At 37.1% G+C, this 18855-nt stretch overlaps 1 protein-coding gene across 1 annotated transcript in view; it reads left to right on the top strand.

Annotated features, from left to right (window-relative positions):
• The window catches only part of PIEZO2 (piezo type mechanosensitive ion channel component 2), a gene marked incomplete at both ends in the record, with an annotated part of 304315 nt that overhangs the window by 197877 nt on the left and 87583 nt on the right, over positions 1-18855 (top strand). The window contains 5 exons of the mRNA XM_084260620.1: positions 7163-7325; positions 13882-14010; positions 14996-15034; positions 16811-16949; positions 17342-17475. Of these exons, the coding sequence (XP_084116746.1) occupies positions 7163-7325; positions 13882-14010; positions 14996-15034; positions 16811-16949; positions 17342-17475 (604 nt within the window). The remainder of the gene's footprint in view (positions 1-7162; positions 7326-13881; positions 14011-14995; positions 15035-16810; positions 16950-17341; positions 17476-18855) is intronic.

The raw sequence follows: 18855 nt of genomic DNA, 5'->3' as shown, positions 1-18855 counted from the left end.
CTTTCTCTCTCTCTCTTTCTCTCTTTCTCTCTTTCTTTCTCTCTTTCTCTCTCTCTTTCTCTCTCTCTTTCTCTCTTTCTCTCTTTCTTTCTCTCTTTCTCTCTTTCTCTCTTTCTCTCTTTCTCTCTTTCTCTCTTCTCTCTCTTCTCTCTCTTCTCTCTCCTCTCTCTCTTCTCTCTCTTCTCTCTCTCTTCTCTCTCTTCTCTCTCTTCTTTCTCTCTTCTCTCTCTTCTCTCTCTCTTCTCTCTCTTCTCTCTCTTCTTTCTCTCTCTTCTTTCTCTTCTCTCTCTTCTTTCTCTCTCTTCTCTCTCTTCTCTCTCTTCTCTCTCCTCTCTCTCTTCTCTCTCTTCTCTCTCTCTTCTCTCTCTTCTCTCTCTTCTTTCTCTCTTCTCTCTCTTCTCTCTCTCTTCTCTCTCTTCTCTCTCTTCTTTCTCTCTCTTCTCTCTCTTCTCTCTCTTCTTTCTCTCTCTTCTTTCTCTTCTCTCTCTTCTTTCTCTCTCTTCTTTCTCTTCTCTCTCTTCTTTCTCTCTCTTCTTTCTCTTCTTTCTCTTCTTTCTCTCTCTTCTTTCTCTTCTTTCTCTTCTTTCTCTCTCTTCTTTCTCTTCTTTCTTATCTTTCTTCTGTCTTCTTCCTTCTTTTTCCTTTGTTATTTCTTGTCATTTTTCTTCTCCTCCTTATCCCCCTTCTTCCATTTCAGATCTCATCTATTCAAATGTCAGTCAGTCTTGGTAGTCCATTCTCCTACCCCAGGCATGTAGGCACTACTCCCCTCACCTTCTGTGTGAGGAGAGTGTAATAAGTATGCAATGAAAGTTATCCATATGACATAAAGGTTCAAACAATTCATAAAATACTGCAGAAATTAAGAAGTTCTACAAAGATGGATTCCTCAAATCTATCCCAGCACTGTCTCTGATGCCATTACTGTGAATAACCATCCAATATTTACTGGCCCCAGCAAAAAATTCCTCTCATCATAAATACTAAATCAGGAAATGCAGCTCCTTAAAGGCATTGATGCAAACATTTTCTTGAAACTTTAATCGTCATTGCCCTGTTCTGGATTTAATTTCCAGTCTGATACCATGTCAAACAGTTGCAGACTTGCATCATCATTTTATTTTATTAGTCTATGGTAAATCTTTTCCTGAAACAGGAAGCAAACCCAGTGAAATAATCTTTTCTTCTTAAATCAGTCAGTATTTCTAACGTACATCTAGGTTATTGTGGATAAAGAGCAAATATTACATGCAATAACAGGAATATTTTGATGAAGCAGGCTTGAAATAGTTTTTATAAAGTCTTGGAAATTATAAAGTATCATCTGCAATTTGATAATTTCTAACAAAACCCTGTGTGTTTTAGTGTTCTGAGTAGTTTGTTTTGAGTTCCCCATTCACAAAGTCCATCTTGATTTTATATTATGGTACAATATAGACCTTATATTGCAGTACAGAGAACTCCTGGTGTTATATATACTCAAGGTAGCAACTATGTGTGAGAAAGTTCAAAAACAGGATTGCTCTTCCTTACTAGCAGATCTTCATACCTTTCTGTTGCCCTTTTTCAAAGCAGCTGTGGAGGTGAGACCGTAACATGCAAGTTTTCTCAGTGTTGTAATTACCCATTAAAATCAGTGGTGTAGTACTGCTACAATATGAGATCTTCCATCTCCAAATCAACACCAACTGGGCAACCTTCAACCTCTAAAACTGCATTTAGCAACCATAAAGAAATTGGCATGGCTGTCTTTTACAGTCGTGTCTAAAATCTCCAGATTGTTCTGCCTGCTGTGGCTGTATTTATTTCTGATTAATCCAAATACACAGTTTTCAGTAAGTAGGCACATTGTTATTGCTTTCCTTGATAAAAGATAGCATGATCACATTTGGTCTGGGTTTTCAAACATCCTGCCTTTACGTCTTACGGAAACAGAAGCTTCTGGCTTCCAACAAGTGATGTGGCACTGTACGGAATAGCTGTGCAGATTTCCTTTCCCCCCCCTTCCCTCAATTAACTGGTTTTGCTCTGGTTTTTGGCCCTATCACTTTGAAAAATAATGTTGAAGAGTATTAGCCAGAAAATTGAGTGTATTGGAACTCTTGCTTCGTTTCTTTCTTATCTCTCGTCTTTTATTATTTCTTAGTAAATTCTGTTTATTTCCCTTACTTTTTATGAATGAAGAGCACTGAAATCTATTTCATGGTGTTAATATATGCAGTTATTTTATTGGCATAGTCTTGTATCTCTGACAAGAAGTATTTGTAGTAGGTGGTGTTTAGAGACCTGTTTGACAATTCCACATTGCTGTTTTATGCTTTATATATTTGCCAGTGAATCAAAACCAGACAGTCTCAGTTACCACGTGCTAATACCTGGCTAGAATTTATGAAAATAAAACAAGCTCATGAGCATTGGTTATTAGTTCAGTGAGGTTGAGCAACTTCTGGCAAGATTGAGAGGCCACTGCACTCTCAGACCCTTCAGAGGAAGTGTAATCGATAGGACATGATAAGAGACGTTTTCCTGCCACTGTGAATCACTTCATGTCCTCTTTTGATCGAAAGCACCGGATGAATTTTTTATGTGTGGTTTGCACATTGTCAGGAGTTAGGTTGGACTCGTGAGAAAAGCTGTTTTATGTCTTTTAGTTCCGCTTAGTGAGTCAAAAGTGAGCCAGTAAAACATTTTAAGTTATTACAGTGGAGGCTTTCTGCAGAAAACATGAATATTTCTGTTATATTAATTTTGATGCATATTCATAAGTGCTGCATGCAAGGCAATTACTTCTGTCAGTATCGTGACATCATTTATGTAATTTTTGTTCACAGTCTAAACTAATTAAACTCTCAAACTCACTCAGAATTTCAGCACAGTCTCACCCTCAGTTCTTTCAGACAAGGTAAAGAAAAACCCTTAGATACTAAATTCACTTCCACTTAAACTGGATTTTCTAAATCTCCAAATAGTTGTGGTGAACATTGCTAGTAATGAGTTCAAGTTTTCTCTCTCTGCCTCCAAAGCCTCCTATACAGTAGGACTCTTTTCTTCTCTTTCCACCTCTACCTAAATTGTCCAAAGAAGTGCAAATGTATTTAGCTAAACATGTAACTGTATGCTTTGACTCTGATACTCTGTGTGGTGTCCATGTGTGACTCCCAGGCTATACAAAGAGTTGTTCTGGATCATTGTATGAGGTTGCTATAAATTCTGAAGGTCAGAGAAGCTATGGCAAAATGACTTCTGCTCTGTTATGTAGTGAAATTTAGTATGTAAAGTAGTACACAGAGTTGTAGGAAGATGCAGCAACTGGAAATCTTATCTAGACAAAGTTAGTCTAGAAACTAAATGTTGTAGAAAATAATAAGGCAGTGGAAGATTTCCTATCACTTGGAATCAAGATTGGACTCCTTTCCACACCATAAACTGTAATTCAACCACAAGCTATTTGTTCAAGAATTATTGCATGTCCTACATTCTGCAGGAAGTGAGAATTATTACTTCCCTTCCTGGCCTTGGAAATTATGAGACAAATCCTGGTCTAAAATCAACTCCTAAAGCCTCCATACATGCAGGATCTGAACTGACAAATATATTTTTACAAAGAAAAATTTTCCAGATCATTTTTGCTAGAGGCAAAATTCACAGCCTTCACACATCTATAATTACTGTGTTTGAGAATTCCTTATATGAGACTATTTATTTATTTATTTTTATGTATCCAATTTGGTTCATATTTAATACCATGACTAATTACTAACACCAATTCTTATATTGTAATTAATGTAATAAATATTGCATGCTGGAGAAGTTTTAATGATGTACATAGTGCAGTAATAAAACATGTTGTGCTTCAGCAGCTTCTTAGGTCACATATCTGTGGGTGCAAAAGGAATTTGTTTTTCTGTTTTCAATTAAAATTGAAATCACATTTCTGATTTTTAATGTTAGACATATAAAAAATGAGGGTTTTTTTATAGTCACAGCTTACAGCTTTATTGGGGAGTCACAAAAGATGAAAGTACATCTGCCAGGATGATTCAGAGATTCAGTAGGAAGCTTTGCTGGGAAAACAACCTTGTGGGGTAGGAAGTGGACAAAATGGTATCACTTTTATTTTAAGAATTGTTTTCCACTGTGTTATTTCAGAGCAGACATTCACATTTCTCTTGGACCTTCATAATTTCTAAAATTTTCCCAATTATTTCTACTATTTTTTTTAATAAAGTGTACTTTTCAGAATACTGGTGAGGACTTTGAAAAACAGAATTTTTGCTTCTTTGCAAGAATAGAAAGATTAATCTATTACATCTTGTAACCCTCCAGTAATACTCAATGTTACATGCAGTCTTTTGAAGAACAGTGTGTTTCTGTTAGTAAATGGTCACTAAGAATTTTTTTTATGTGTCTTCTGTATCCATACATGCATATTCTTGTCTTGTCATCTGGTTTCCCTTACCTAGGACTTCTGACTTGCATGTATGGTGCAAGACAAAGTCACACCGGGCTGAGAGTTGGGCACAAACATAGCTGATTGTGATCAATACTGACATACTGAATTATGCAGAAATCAATAATGCCCTAATGTAGGTAGATGTTTGTATGTTTATGGCAATCATTATCATGTGTTTAAAAGGTTTGAATAAGATAAGATGTCCCTATGTCTCTCAAAAATATTCCACACCAACGGTTCTCATTGAAGATAATGATGAAGCATAAATATTGAATGAGTAGCAGCTCGTGGCCTTACTGGAGGCCAGAACAGACAGAATGAGTGTTCCCAAGACATCAGTGCATTTCAAATTTGACAGATATTTGACAGGGAATGTCGTGTGGAGTACTTTTGTGGCTAACAAGCCTCAAAACCCAAGGAGAATTCAGAAATGACAAGCAGTTCCTCATCAGATTCATGATGTACGAGACAAAGTGAAATGGGTTAAATACATATATGGCTGGTCAGGTGGCAACTAAGAGGGCAGAGGTGCATGGTAATGTGTATATTTGGTGAATGCAGGAGCAGAATTAACTCCAATAGTATAATGTATGGATAATTTGAAGCAAGCAAATTAAACTAAGAGAATGAAGATTTAACTGAAACAGAATTTCCTAACTGGTAGGATTACGTAGAATGGTTCTTCAGTGGATATGAAAGTTAAACACAACTTTTTGAGACTTTATGGTTATAGTACCTAATGCTAGGTAATATGGGGATGGAATATGTGATATGAGGGACATGACTGCTTGGCAGAAGGGTCCATGGACCTTCAGAAACTTCTCTTTTCCTCATTTCTGTAGAAGATATTCATCACTCCCTGACAGTGGAAAGAGTTCTTACTTCAGTAAGATCAAAATTTCACTCCGATTCTGATGTTTGGGAAACAGAAATAAGGTGATTCATACTGTGCTTAGATAGAAAAGCTTAAAATGAACCAAAGATGGAAGTATGTGTGGTGAAATAGAGGTAGAAGATGAAAGTGACGGGCAAAAATTATAAGTCAGTTGGCAGAGAGGAAAGCAGGCAAAATGAGATGTTCCTCTACACTGGTAGAAAATGAACAGAATACAATCCAGAATGAATTTCAGTCTGATGGAGCCAAACTGTAACACCAGCCCTGAATGTGCTTGGATGCAACTGAAGCTTGAATCTGGGTCAACTCCAAACACAGCTCTGTCAGCTCCTTTAAGTTACAACAATTTATTTTGTATGCAGGATCTTTTTCTTTCTCTCTCTTTTTTTTTTCTTTTTTTTTCTTTTATTTTTTCCAACCTTGGATCCACCCAGAAGTTCTGAGAAGTCTTAAAGTTTATAGTCTTTGGCTTATGTTGACAATCAGAATGAGAAGAGGGTGCTGATAAATTATTTAATAAAATGCTACAGAGCTCTAGTTCTGGCAGTTAGTGGTATACCCATGTCACAACCTCCCAGTGAATGAACGGGTATAGCCTCTCCTGTTTTCGTATTCTTTTCACTCTGCAGCATCCAAAGGGCAACATCTCTGTTGAACATCATCCTTTGTATTCATTACCCCTTCATGTTGGATCTTACTAGATAAAGGAAGAAGTAATCTTTTAGACATTTAATATTTATGATTAAGTCCCCCAGCAGGAAAAAAAAAACACATTTGGTTTATTCTTTCAGAGTAATGATAGATTGCTTTGGGTTTTTTTCTATCAAGGAATAATTCTCCCTAAAACTCTCTTAGAATCGAATGTATTCCATGTAAAAACTGAAAACTTTCATACAGATTGTGGCAGACAAAGCTTTGACAAAAAAAAAACCCTGTTTATAATGAATACTAACATATGCTACTGGTAACTCTGTGCGCTATCATTGGAACTGCACTGAAAGAACCAGATTAATTTTGACTTCCTACTAGCTTTGTTTCAGCATCTAACATGTCTACAAAGCATCTAACATCCTAAAATGTTGGGGATTTTTTTTATTCTTAAATGTTTTTCCAATATAAGTTTCTTATTTAAATATTGTGAGATCTTGTTATTTTACAGAAATAGTCAAATATCTCCTAGCATTGATACTGATACTGCAACTACATCAATACTAACTATGGAATTAATTTTTCTTCCTTTTTTTCCCTTTAATGATTTGCTCATTAAAAACAATTATCTTTTTGGAATGTTTTTTGTTCACAACGGCTGTAAATTCAGTGGACCTCTGTATGATTATAGCCATTTGCATAATTACATAGCAAATTATAAATAGCCTTAGCTTTAAAAAAAGAGGAAAATCAGTTCAATGTGCTGAGGAGGGGTACTTTACAGCTCTGTCCTGGCAGAGTGAGTGGAATGAGATTATATGTCAGTTTACTAAATCACTCTGAAATGTCATGTTGCTGTGATTTGCCAAATGGGTTTATATTCTCTCTCCCCTTTTTCTGTAGCTCTGGACCTGCATGGTCACTTAAAGTTTTCAGATTGGACATGGCAGATATTATATAATATAATATTAAACTTCCATTTTTTTATGTTGAAAATCAAGTGCAAAACCCCTTCTTTCTCATTAAATGCTGTGAAATATAAATACAGGTTTTGAACAGAACAATCAGTAAAATAGGTAAGCAAAAATGAATGGTTTTATTTTTTTTTTAAACATTGGAAGATGTAATGTTTATTCTCTAACTCTCTTGGATTTTTATATCCACAGGTTGTTTGGTGTGACTTCTCTTACTCAGACAAACTGCTCCAGCACTTGGATGATCATCAAAAATCAAGAGCTACGTTGGTTTCACCATGCTAATCCAATCTTACTGCTGGTGATGTACTACACGCTCGCAACTCTTATCCGTCTCTGGCTACAAGAGCCCATTGTAAGGGTAACTTCCTTCTCTCTCTTTTTTATTTTTTAGCACTAATGGCTCTGAGTCTGGCCCGTGCAGATGCTTCCTAACAGAGGTGCCAACATTCAAGAAAAATAGACAGCCAATGCAAGTGTTGGTACCTTGCTTTTGATCTTATCGATGAGTCTGACCTTGGCAGCAGTTAAATGGATATTCTTCTTAAGTTCAGCACGACTATTTACATAGGGACTACAATGGCAGAACAGTATCACTTACTCTGATTTAGACAGCCACTATCGATATGACACTATGACACGGTGTAGGTGCTGTCAAACAGAAGGAAAATGCCCAGGGCTTGTCTAGAAGGACTGAAGTAGGATACAGGCTGGTGCAGGATACTGTGAGACAAGACAGAGATTTCCTCTTTTATCATAGAGAAAAAAATACTTAAAACCTTCCCTCCTGAATCTGTGTGCCTGAGTGAAAATCCTAGCTTTCATTTAAGATCAAGAGAAAAAGTAAATTTTTACTTTTTCCTGTTTCAGAGGAAACAAGGAATGTAAGAACCAGGAGGCATCTTAGAAGCGTAGAAACTCTAAATATAAAGAGGATGATCCCAATCATTATTTATCTTAATCTTGCCATCTTCTGTGGCTTGACATAAGTTTTAGAATTCAGGTTTAGGAGTGATGTAAGCCACAGTGAAAATACTCATGACTGAGCTGTGCATTAGTGGAGCTTGTAGTACCAAGTAAAAATGTTGAAGGTTTTTGTATTATAAGGGTGTTTCTTCATATTACAGATAATGTAACAATTTAACATTCAAAAAGCACAGACACAATACATCACCTCTGAATTTAAATGTCTGATATTTGGGATTTTCATATATTATTCATGCCAGAACTGTCAGTTTGAGTTATTAAAAAATTGTGTCTTAAGTTTCCAGAAATCTTAAGACTGGCTTTTGTAAAGTTAAAAGATTTTAAGATTGTGGTCCGGTGCCCTCTGGCATTTGGTTTTTTTAGGGTTTTTTTTCCCCTTATATTTTTCTGCAGCCGCAGCAACTGGAAACTTGCTTTCTTTCTTTCCTTAAGTGAAAACTGAGATTTCCAAATAATAGTATGATTTTAGCATTGGGGCTGTAACTAAAACTTCACGTGTCACAGATTGCATAGTAAAATCACAAGAACTACTCACAGAGGAGTAACCACATGTGAAATCCAGGTAGTGGAAGCTGTGTGATCTCAGCATCTCTGAGAAATGATTTAGAGCACCCGGTTTATTTTCACCCAACTTTCAACATCTTAAAGTTTGATGCTGGATCTAAAGTAGTTACCATGCTTTTTCAGTAGAGAGAAATGGGCCTGTCTGTCTCAGGACAGTGTGAATCCTTCCAGTTCCGTCAGGGACTAGAGAGGAGCTATAGTGGACTTGCCTGCATCTCTTTTATTCTACTTACGTTGTCTGAGATGGATATTCCCATAACACACTAAAATTGGTCTTGGAGAACTCAACACAAGTCAAATTAGAGATGCTTTCTAAGCAATTGAGCTAGAGTGAGTAAGTATTGAATGAGATTAATCTGGGAAAGGTTGATGTCTCTCACACCCATGGCTACATGAGAGCCAATACAAAATCTTGGTACCCCCATGGGAACTGCTGTCCAATCATAAATAGACACTTAAAAAAGAAAACATTGCAAAGAAAATTATACTGACACATGAATGCTTATTGTTGATGTGCAGTGTGTAGTGATGCAAATATTTGTCATTGGACATACATGCTGAAATTTGCAAAATTCACCATATTTTACACCCTTGCTCCTTATGGACTTTTTTGTTTATTGCATTATTTTTCCCTTTAGTCTTGACATAGATAAAGAGTTAATTTTTCTCTTACTAGACTGAGTTCTCAACTTTTTAAATCCAGAAAGAATTGTATTCCAGGTTTCATTTTATATTTTTTTACTTAAGAATTTGATATGTATTTGATTCATTATGAAACTGAGTTCAAGTTACACTGTATTTAGCTGGATGGATGGCAAAGACAATATGCTATGTGCTGTTTAGTGTAAGGCAGTTGTTCTGTGTGTACTGCTGTCATGTGCAGTAAAAAGTGGTTCATCATAGCAATTTTATTCATAAGAATCTCTTGAACAAACCCTGTTTTTCACTAAATGTGTATGACAGATTATGCATAAGAAAATACTTAGTCTAAAAAGGTGTACATAAGCTAAATGTAATACTAGTGCAGTAGATTCTAAAACCAGGGTGCGATGTGTAGACCTGATGGTTTTTTCTTTCATGTGTGAATTACATCTTGGGGTCCTGTGGACAAAATTCCTGCTGGACTGCAAGAAGAGTTCTCTCTGAGACAGAGCTCTTGAGATTGGTTCTGAATACTGCAGCTGATGAACAATTTTGGAAGAACAATGCCCACTTCAAATCTCGAGTTTCAGGGTGAAGTCTTTTATGTGTGTGCCACAGTCTGTCAAAGTACAGGGCGTGTGAGATTTCGGTGTATGGTCTCTGTGTGGGATTCGGTGTGGATGTCACCCATGCGAAACAGCCTTGGCTGCCAGTGGAAGTTCTGCTTTTCTTATGCACTCTATTTTGGATCTTGATTTGTTCTAACATCGACTCTTGTGAAATTCTACCTCTGCAAATAAGAAGAGGCAATCTCCCTCTGGAGGTTTCAGCTCATAGTTGTAACTGCTAGCAGTGAATATATGAATAGGGCCCATTCATTCTGTTCAGTGAATGGTAAGGAATAGTACGGAAGTCGACAGAGTTAATGTAGAATCCTTTTATAAGACTTCTAGGATCGTTTGAATTAAGAGGCATTTGAGAATTCCTTGGGTAGTGGAAGAACTGGAAGAGTTAGGTTGAAGGACTGTCACAAGTTGTAATCGTATGACTAGTACTGTGTTTTCTGACTTTTGTTCCTCTTCTGAGAAAAACAATATTTCCCACCTTTCCCTATAGTCTTTTAGGCTAAAATATAATACTAATAATCACTGTCTACATCTTAGGCCTTTTGGTATTGTTTTGGTCACCCTGGTGCCAAACTAAATGTTATTGATAAACAGTTCTGTATGGTCCACATTTATATTAAATTTTCAAATGGCAGTGACAAGTATTTTTAGCAGATTCAGTTTATTTCATCTTACAGTTTGACTAGGAATGCCATTTTTACTATCAAGTACAAATATACAATCGTATGTGAATTGGGCTATCATTGCCTCTGAGAAGGAAAACTAAATTAATAACCATTGTATATCTAAGTCAAGATTTAGGAAAAAAAGGATCTTACTGTTAGGATAGGAATGGAGAGAGTTTCGAAACTGTTCAGATGTCCGGTTCCCATGGGTAGCTGTTGAGACCTCTGCCCAGCATCCTGATTTTTTCTTATTCTGTTACATCAGCTGATTTTGCATAAGCAAAGAGAACACCTAACACCCATTAAAAGTCTAATTTGGGACCCTACCTTTGAAGTTCAGACAAAAAATAGCTTTTACAACGTGAGTTCTGTCTTTGTTGGCAGATAGAGTTTAAGTACAACAGCAAATACCAGGGCAGATGGATATTTCTGTTGCAATCCAACAGCCAGCTCTCTTGAAGCTGGAATACAACTATCCTCTAAATAGAAAAGACAAAACAGGAAAGAGAAAAAACTTAAGTCCTTCCTAACAGACCATTCAGGTTGAAATTAAATGACAATTAGTTGTCTTGACCACTTGTTTTGTAGTTAACAACAGGGTAATTTCAGAATAAGCTACTGCAGTTTATGTGTAATCACTATTTTTTCTGCAGCTCAGCAAAGTTCCTGAAACTCCACTCAAGTCCTACTGAAATCCCTAATTCCTTATCCCAGGGTCCAGGTTACACAAGCACTTCTGTTCTTTGCTGAATAAGGTTAGTTTTCTGAAACAAGACCTTAAAGCTGTATGAATGAGGATTTGGCTCAATACTCTAAACAACTGATACAGGTGGAGTTTGTGCTAAGAGGAAGTAGTTCTGATGTTTCTTTGAATTTGGTGAATCAAAGTTTGCTGAGCTTTGGTAAGTTCAACAGTGTAGCACCTGACTTGAGCAATTTTCATTTTCAATTGGAATCACACATGTGCATATTGAATACTACAGCACTTCTGCTGCATAGCAAAACAGCTTTTCAAAGCAGTACTTCAAAGTATTTCAGTTCTCATTTTGAGATAAACATGCAGGCATTAATGGATGGCAGAGCAGAATAGCCACTGCTGTTATTGTTCCATAATACTCACTTGATGTTCTTACATACCTTCCTCTGAAATTTTGAATACTTATTATTTCCATCAGAGCCAAACATCTAAAAAACACATGAAGTCTTAGGAAGAGAAAACAGGAAACTAAGGAAGTAAAGAGGACAAACAGAAAACAAAAAGTAGGGTCAAGTTTTAAGGTTCAAAATGAGAAATTGGACAAAAAGGCAGAAAGCGGAGTAACCTTGCTGATGGTAGCTTCTCCCTGGGCCTGGAGATGCTCACAGCTTTCACATGCACTCCATTGGCTCTAGAGCACTCTGTTCCTCCCTTTAGTGGCACATGTTTGAGCTTCCCCCTCTCCCTGGTATGCACAGCAAAGTTTTGCTGCTTTGTGGTGGCTCAGCTGGGTAGTTCAAAATTGCAGGAGAAAGAGGGACAGTGAAGGAAGCAGTCTGGAGGAGCATACAAAGAAACTATAACCTAGCACAGTTTTCATACATGTACTCAGGTCTCCTGTTTGTCACTGTGCTACAATAACATCCATGTTCAGTCTGTTTAGAGGCCGCATACCCCTGCTGAATTATGGAATTAAGATGGAGTTTAGATGTTACCAATCCTTCGCAATTCAGTGGCAATTGTTCTTGCCACAGATGAAGAAATAGAGCATGCAGGTCATAGACAATCACAGAGTCACAAAACAGTCCAGGTTGGAAGGGACCTCTGGAGACTATCTGATCCAAATTCTTGTGGGAGCAGGGCCTCAGATTAAATTGGCCAGAGCCAAGTCTTGGATGTTTCCAGCAAAAGCAGCCAATGCCTGTGATTAATTGTTGTCACAGTGAATTTTTTTTTTTTTTAAATATATACAGAGGCATTTCCCTGAAGCAAATTATGCCCTTAATCTCTTGTCTTATAACCATGCCTCGCTGGGAGAAAAGTACTTCCATCTTCTCTAAAACTACAGTTTATGTAATAGAAGGATGAAGATTCCAGCATCCTTCAGCTTCTTCAACTCTCTAATGATTCTGACATTTTTCTATGTCTCTCTTGAACTGAGGGATGACAAATTTGAATCGTATGTATAGTCTGCCACTTGCCAGGTACTGTGGAATAATCACATCCCTTGATCTGCTGGCAGTACTCTTGCTGATGCAGCCCAGTTTGTCTTCACTGCTGCTGGATTTCACTGCTCGCTCACATTCGGCTTGCTGTGCATCAGAACCCCCTGGGCCTGTGCCACAGAGCTTCCCACATACAGTCTGTCCACAGCCTTTACTGTTATGTGGGATCATTCCAGATGCAGGACTTCATATTAACCTTTGTAAACCTTGAGCATTTTTTGTTGGCCAGTCTCTATTCTATCTCTGTGTGGTGGCTCTTCCTTCTGGCTCATCAACCTCTCCTCCAAATTCAGTGTCATCCACAACCTTTGAGTGAGTGCATTCCATATGGATAGTTTTGAAGATACTAAATAGTACTGGATCTACTCTCAGAGCCTGAGGAACTCCACCCATGATCGATCATTTTGACTTGGAGCCATTATGTCACCTTAAGCAAGACAGTCTAGCCACTTCTCCACCCATCTTGTGGTCCATCTGTCAAGTCTATATCTTATCAGCTTGTCAGCAAAGATGTTGTGGGAGACACTGTGTCAAACACTGATAAAATCAAGGTAGCTAATATCCACAATTCTCTCTTCATCCACTGAGCCAGTTTGAACATAAATCACAGTCAGATTACCAATGATAAATCTGTATTGGCTTTTTCCAGTCATCTTGTCCTACATATGAATGTGAGCACACGTGGGTATTTTTATGGTTTAACATAGAAGCTAGACTAGATGAGCGTAGAGGGATGACCAGTGCTGACTGCTTTGTTATATACTGAGGCATGGATAAGGTTAGCCTTGAATGGTAGATATGTGTGCTCAAAAGGTTTTGATCTTTTCAGTTCTTCAATTGTTTAGTGAACAGAACTGGCTTTTCATATATATAGGGGGATGAGAAAAGCAAATTTTCTTTCAATACACTGCCTTGAAAATTAAACATCTGTGTACTACCTTATGGTATGACTATACAGTAAGGTGGGATGTGGAGGTCTCTAATTTTGGTGTCTTGTAACTATCAGGAAACATCATGGCAGTTCTAAAAAATCTCTGTCATAGTTTCTGAAAATGTCACCTCAGTAAGAGCCATCTATCATAGACTGAGTGCATTAGACACTAAAAGATATTTAAAGCTGTGAGCATAGGAGAGGCAGTGTCAATTAGGGGGGAATTTAAATTCCTCTGAAAAGATTGTTATTAAGAGAGCTATAACTAGTCTTGTCATTTGTATTGTTTAGCAGATGCCTGACGAAGAAAAATCTGTTAGCAGGGAAGATGACAAAGAAATAGCCTGCAGCCCCATTCCAATGACAGCAGAGAGAAGACGCAGTCTGTGGTATGCAAGCCACTACACAACTGATGAGAGAAAAGTAAGGCTGGAGGGGGAAAGGGTCTCTGCATTGTGTTTCAGTCAGATAATTTTATCACAGCTACTTCAAAATTAAGGGAACCAGACGAGGAATATATTTTGTACAAAATAATAAAACCAAGAGCCTGTGTAAGGATGTAAAAGAAGATCATGTTCTAGTTTTGGCTTCCTCATTTAAGAAGTTTAGGGACAGGCTTTTGGTATGAGACTGTTGTCTTTGTGCAAAACAGCTAGAAAGTCAGAGTGCTAAATGCTGATGTAAAGATCTGATCTGCCTCATAATTGTTAATTAACACAGTCACTGATAAGGAGGGACTGGCAGCGTATATTCCTCCAAGCATAGTGGTGCCCTTGTTGGATATTTATAGCAGGGCAGTTAAGGCAGTTGGTGTAAAAGTTCCCGGAAAGGTCCAGCTTTCTACCATCTGCCCTCACCAGCTGCAGTGCACTATTTCATTTGGCGAGTTGCAGTCAAATTTGGGACATATAAACACTCTGTTGAGCCGCATGTCCTCAAGGCCCAAGAACTCCACCATAATAATAGTAATGAGTGAAGTATTACATTTTATATTACTAATAAACATTTAATTTTAAGTATTTTTGTGATTACAGTAATTCTAATGATCATTTAAAAACTTAGTTTTTAATTATTGGATCATTAGAAAGACATTAGAAAGCAGTTAATCAGTATAATGCCATACTGATTAATTCTTTGACCTAGTATCTACAATTTCAGTGCAGCATTCTCAGTTTTTGTTTAGAATTCACAGGAACATACAGTAAAGATATGTCAATACTAATGGCACACTAAATACCATTTTATGGAGCATAATGTACAATTCTGCTGGCTTTTAAAGAATTCTTTCTGAATTTCGTAGAGCAGATCTTCAAAAGTCAGCAAACATGCATGCATGTATTCAAAAAGTTACTTATTAATGCTTGAGCCGTGCTTCTTTAATAATTTGTCCTTGCATTGCTTTTTGCAGCTTCTGTCAATGACCCAAGATGAATACAAGCCATCGGATGTTAGTATACTACTAGTCTTTGTAATTTTGTAGTTCTTCTTAATGTGTGTAAATATGAATTACACTGATATATACAGATAAACCTTAGATGACATTTAAAAAACTTCTTTATTTTGGTCAGCCTGTCATTTGCTCTATAACTTTGATTATCCTACATATAACTGTCTTTCATTTCCTTAATAATGGCACTGAGAAGCCACTAATTAGCCCTAAAATTGATCATTTGCAATTAAGCTATTTGTAGTAGTACCAGCTGGCAAACAATCTTTGCTATTTCACTGGGTTTAAGTAAGATATCAAAATATGCTTTCTAATGTAAGCCATCTTTATACTTGATTTAGTTTCTTTGCTGTATTTTTTTTTCATTCGTGTTGAAATGCTGAGGCCCTTAAGCATGACTGACAACACATATGAGTTCCATTTACAGATTACAGAAAATCCAAGTCTTTGTTTGAACTGTCAGCGAATGATCCATTTGTCTTGACTGCTGTAGACCCTAACAGACTCTGAAAGCACAATCATCCCCTCTGTTCAGCATACACAGAAGAATGGAGATGCAGATGTTCTTTGGGAGCAGCTGTAACCAAATCTAAATGTTCTCCAAAGCCTTTCTTTGCTGTAGTTGCTGTATATAACTGAACAGATCTCAGAAACTATTCTGAAACAATCAACACATGCCTGTGCATAGTTCGGACAGGCAAAACACACTCCTCTCTCATAGCTTAAGCAGAAGTCAGTCTTAGGCATATACCTCCATCAGTAACATATTTGTGACTGTGGTTGTGGCAAGGTTTGAAATTTTATTCCCAAAGGTAAAGCAATGAAAGACTGTTGAATTAATACTACCAAGGGGCATAAGTGTGGCATCAATAACAATTATTAACACAACTGGCTTTGTTAACAACAGGAAATGTAAATCAGGCAGTAATAATTTAAAATGAAAAGTAATTTGTAACCATTATTTTCATAAATATTGTAAAAAATTAGACATGAACTAAAGTCTGAAAATCTTGATGCATTTGGTTGCCTAAGCAGGAGGAAGAATTTTTGGTTACAGCTTTAACTTAAATGTCGGAGATCAAATAATACTTTCCTATCCTGGCTGTAAAAAGCCAGTTTATCCTGGGAAAGGCAGGATGTCTGAACATGGGCTCACTGAGTTCCTGGTTGTGCACTGAACTGTGCGGTCAGCCTTCACCTTCTCCAGCCACAGATGTGTCAACTTAGTCCACCTTTACACTGCTTTTTTTTTTTTCCATTTAATTTCATAGATAGGACATGCCAAGAGCATGCAAATAGTCACTCACCATGGCTTAGCTGACTGCAGTAACTTAATTGTTTTTGCTTGTGTAGCCACACTTCTATTCCTTTTTAGACTGCTTGTGTGTAAATTGAGTGTTACCTAATGCAATTAGGTACATAACGTTATCTGGGAATTTGAAAAAAACCAAAACCTTGAAGTATTTTTAAAGGAAATATTTAGGGAAGTTCAAAGACACAGCAGCATTTTATTGTTTGCTAAAGAACTTCACTGGAACAAATTTGTAATTCTACATATACTGCATAAAAAAAGCTAACAACAATCAATTTTGGAAGCTGTTATGAGCTACTTTTGCATGCAAGACGACTACCACATATCATTGTCTTTGGAAGGAGGTAACTACAGTAACTCCTTAATTTCCTTTAACATTGGCAAGTCAACACAAGCGAAGCGTAGCTGGCTCATTCTTGTAAGAGCCACCCTAAATGCAGTGCCTCTCTCTGTTGTCCTGGTAGGTGCTGCTGGTAACAGTGAATGGGAACCCTGCCGACTACCACACTATTCACCCCGCACTGCCATTAGAAAATGGTCCGGCCAAAGCAGACATGTACTCAACACCGCAGTACAAGTGGGAGCCTTCGGATGACATGTCAGGTAGTCAATTGCCTGGGAATTACCCTCAGTTCCTTTTTTTTTTTTTTCTTATACTGTATCTTCATTCACTACCTCGAGCCTTTATTTTCTCTTTGTCCTGTTGAAGTTAAATAATTGCTGCCACCTTACAGTGATGTCTGACCACATGCCAATTTTCTAAACTGGGCTGTAGGCATGTGCTATCCAAAATGCTTAGCCTACCAGCATGGTGACTACAGGTTTTGTGTTGCTATACAGTGCCAAAATATAATTTTTCTTTGGCTCCCATCTTGATCTTGCTCGCTGTAGTAATAGCCATCAGAGTGATTACAAGTGAAATCATTCCAAGAGAGAGTCTGTATAATACTTGTAAGCCAGCACGAATTGCAAATAAGATTTTTTTTTCTACTTAGAAAAGGAAGAGGAGGAGGATGAGGAAGAGGAAGTTGCTCAGGAGGAAAAAGAAAATGTTAAATTACATGCCCTGGTCTCTGTGTTCCAATTTATCATGAAACAAAGTTACATTTGTGCTCTGATAGCTATGATGGTAAGTACTGGCAAGAGAAAAAAAAACACCCTAGTAACTTTTAAAGTAAATGTGTCTTCTTGATGTTTTTCTGCAAGTAATCTCATGGGTTGGCTTCAGTAAGTGTTTACATGAGGGTTACAAAATATTGGTGTGGTGTCTGCATCATTTTGGGTCCGCTTGAGATTATTAATGATATAACTCCCAGGTCTGTTGTAGACCTATAAATAGGGCAATATGTGGTGTTCTGGGTAAAGCATCACATTTCCAGGAGTGGGAGCCTTGGGTATTGCTGTCTGCCTAATGGTAGAAAACCACTGGGACTCAGCTTTCTATTGAGTCTAAAGCTTCTGTATAAGCGAGCTTGCTGTGCTTTTGCTTCACTTAGAACATTGCCTACAAATACTGATATGGTTAATCTAAAAAAATACAGCTCCTATTTCAGCATGAAGCATGCAAAGAAAATGCAGTTTCACTCAAGATTTTGCTGTTCTACTTACTGCCCTTATGTCTCTTTTGTCGTTGCTTGCTTTTAAGTCCACTTGGTGGGAATACCCTGAGCTGCACTGCAGTGAGTTTTTAGCATAATGGTTAGATCTCCCTATAAATTCCCTATGCAAGGTTCGGTTTTACTGTTTTGGAAATGTTTCAAATGTGATGAAATTAACCATAAAGCTTCTTGGCCCAATTTTGCATTAAAAATAGTAAAACAAATTAGCTTGGCTGCTTCTTGTTTGCACAAAGTTTGAAACTTTATTTGCTGTCCTTTAACAGGAAAAGTTTCTCAACTAAATAAAGCAGACTCCTTGTGCAGAATCTGGATCTGGCTCGATGCGTTCTGAGACATTAACCAGTAGATGTTTTCATATTGACATAGTGCCTCTTTTTCCTGTTTTTTTTTTAAACTCACATTCTTCATATGATCAGCATTTCCATTATTAATTAATTTCTAAGGTCATATCTCTCAATATCAAAGAAGATATATTCCCATAGCTCTCTTGTAGTTTAATATTGAAACACTACTAGCTTTTTTTGTTACTGATATATCCCTGTTTTATATGGCCCCAAATTCCTTTATGAATTTACTTATGGTGTGATCTGATGCAAGTTCCACTTACACCATAGCCAAAGACAGCTCAGTGTAAGTTGTTTTTTTATATGGGGAGGTACAAGTAGCGTATTAGTTTTTTTCACATAACTTCAAAAAAATATTTCCAAGAGGGCTGAGCAAAACTGATGGAAATATTCTTAAAGTCTCATACTTTTCTATTTACATTGAAAGGAAATCTAATTTTTTTTTTATTGACAGTTGTTTCACAGTTATGCCAGCATTTATAGAGTGGAATTTAATCCTAAATTGCTAACATGATATTAATAAAAAACATTTAAAACCCCAATCTT

The sequence above is a fragment of the Gallinula chloropus genome, assembly GCF_964237585.1.
Source record: "Gallinula chloropus genome assembly, chromosome: 2".
In the NCBI taxonomy this organism is placed as follows: Eukaryota; Metazoa; Chordata; class Aves; order Gruiformes; family Rallidae; genus Gallinula; species Gallinula chloropus.
Note: the sequence above shows the minus strand (reverse complement) of the source record. Positions and strands in the feature narration are given on the sequence as shown.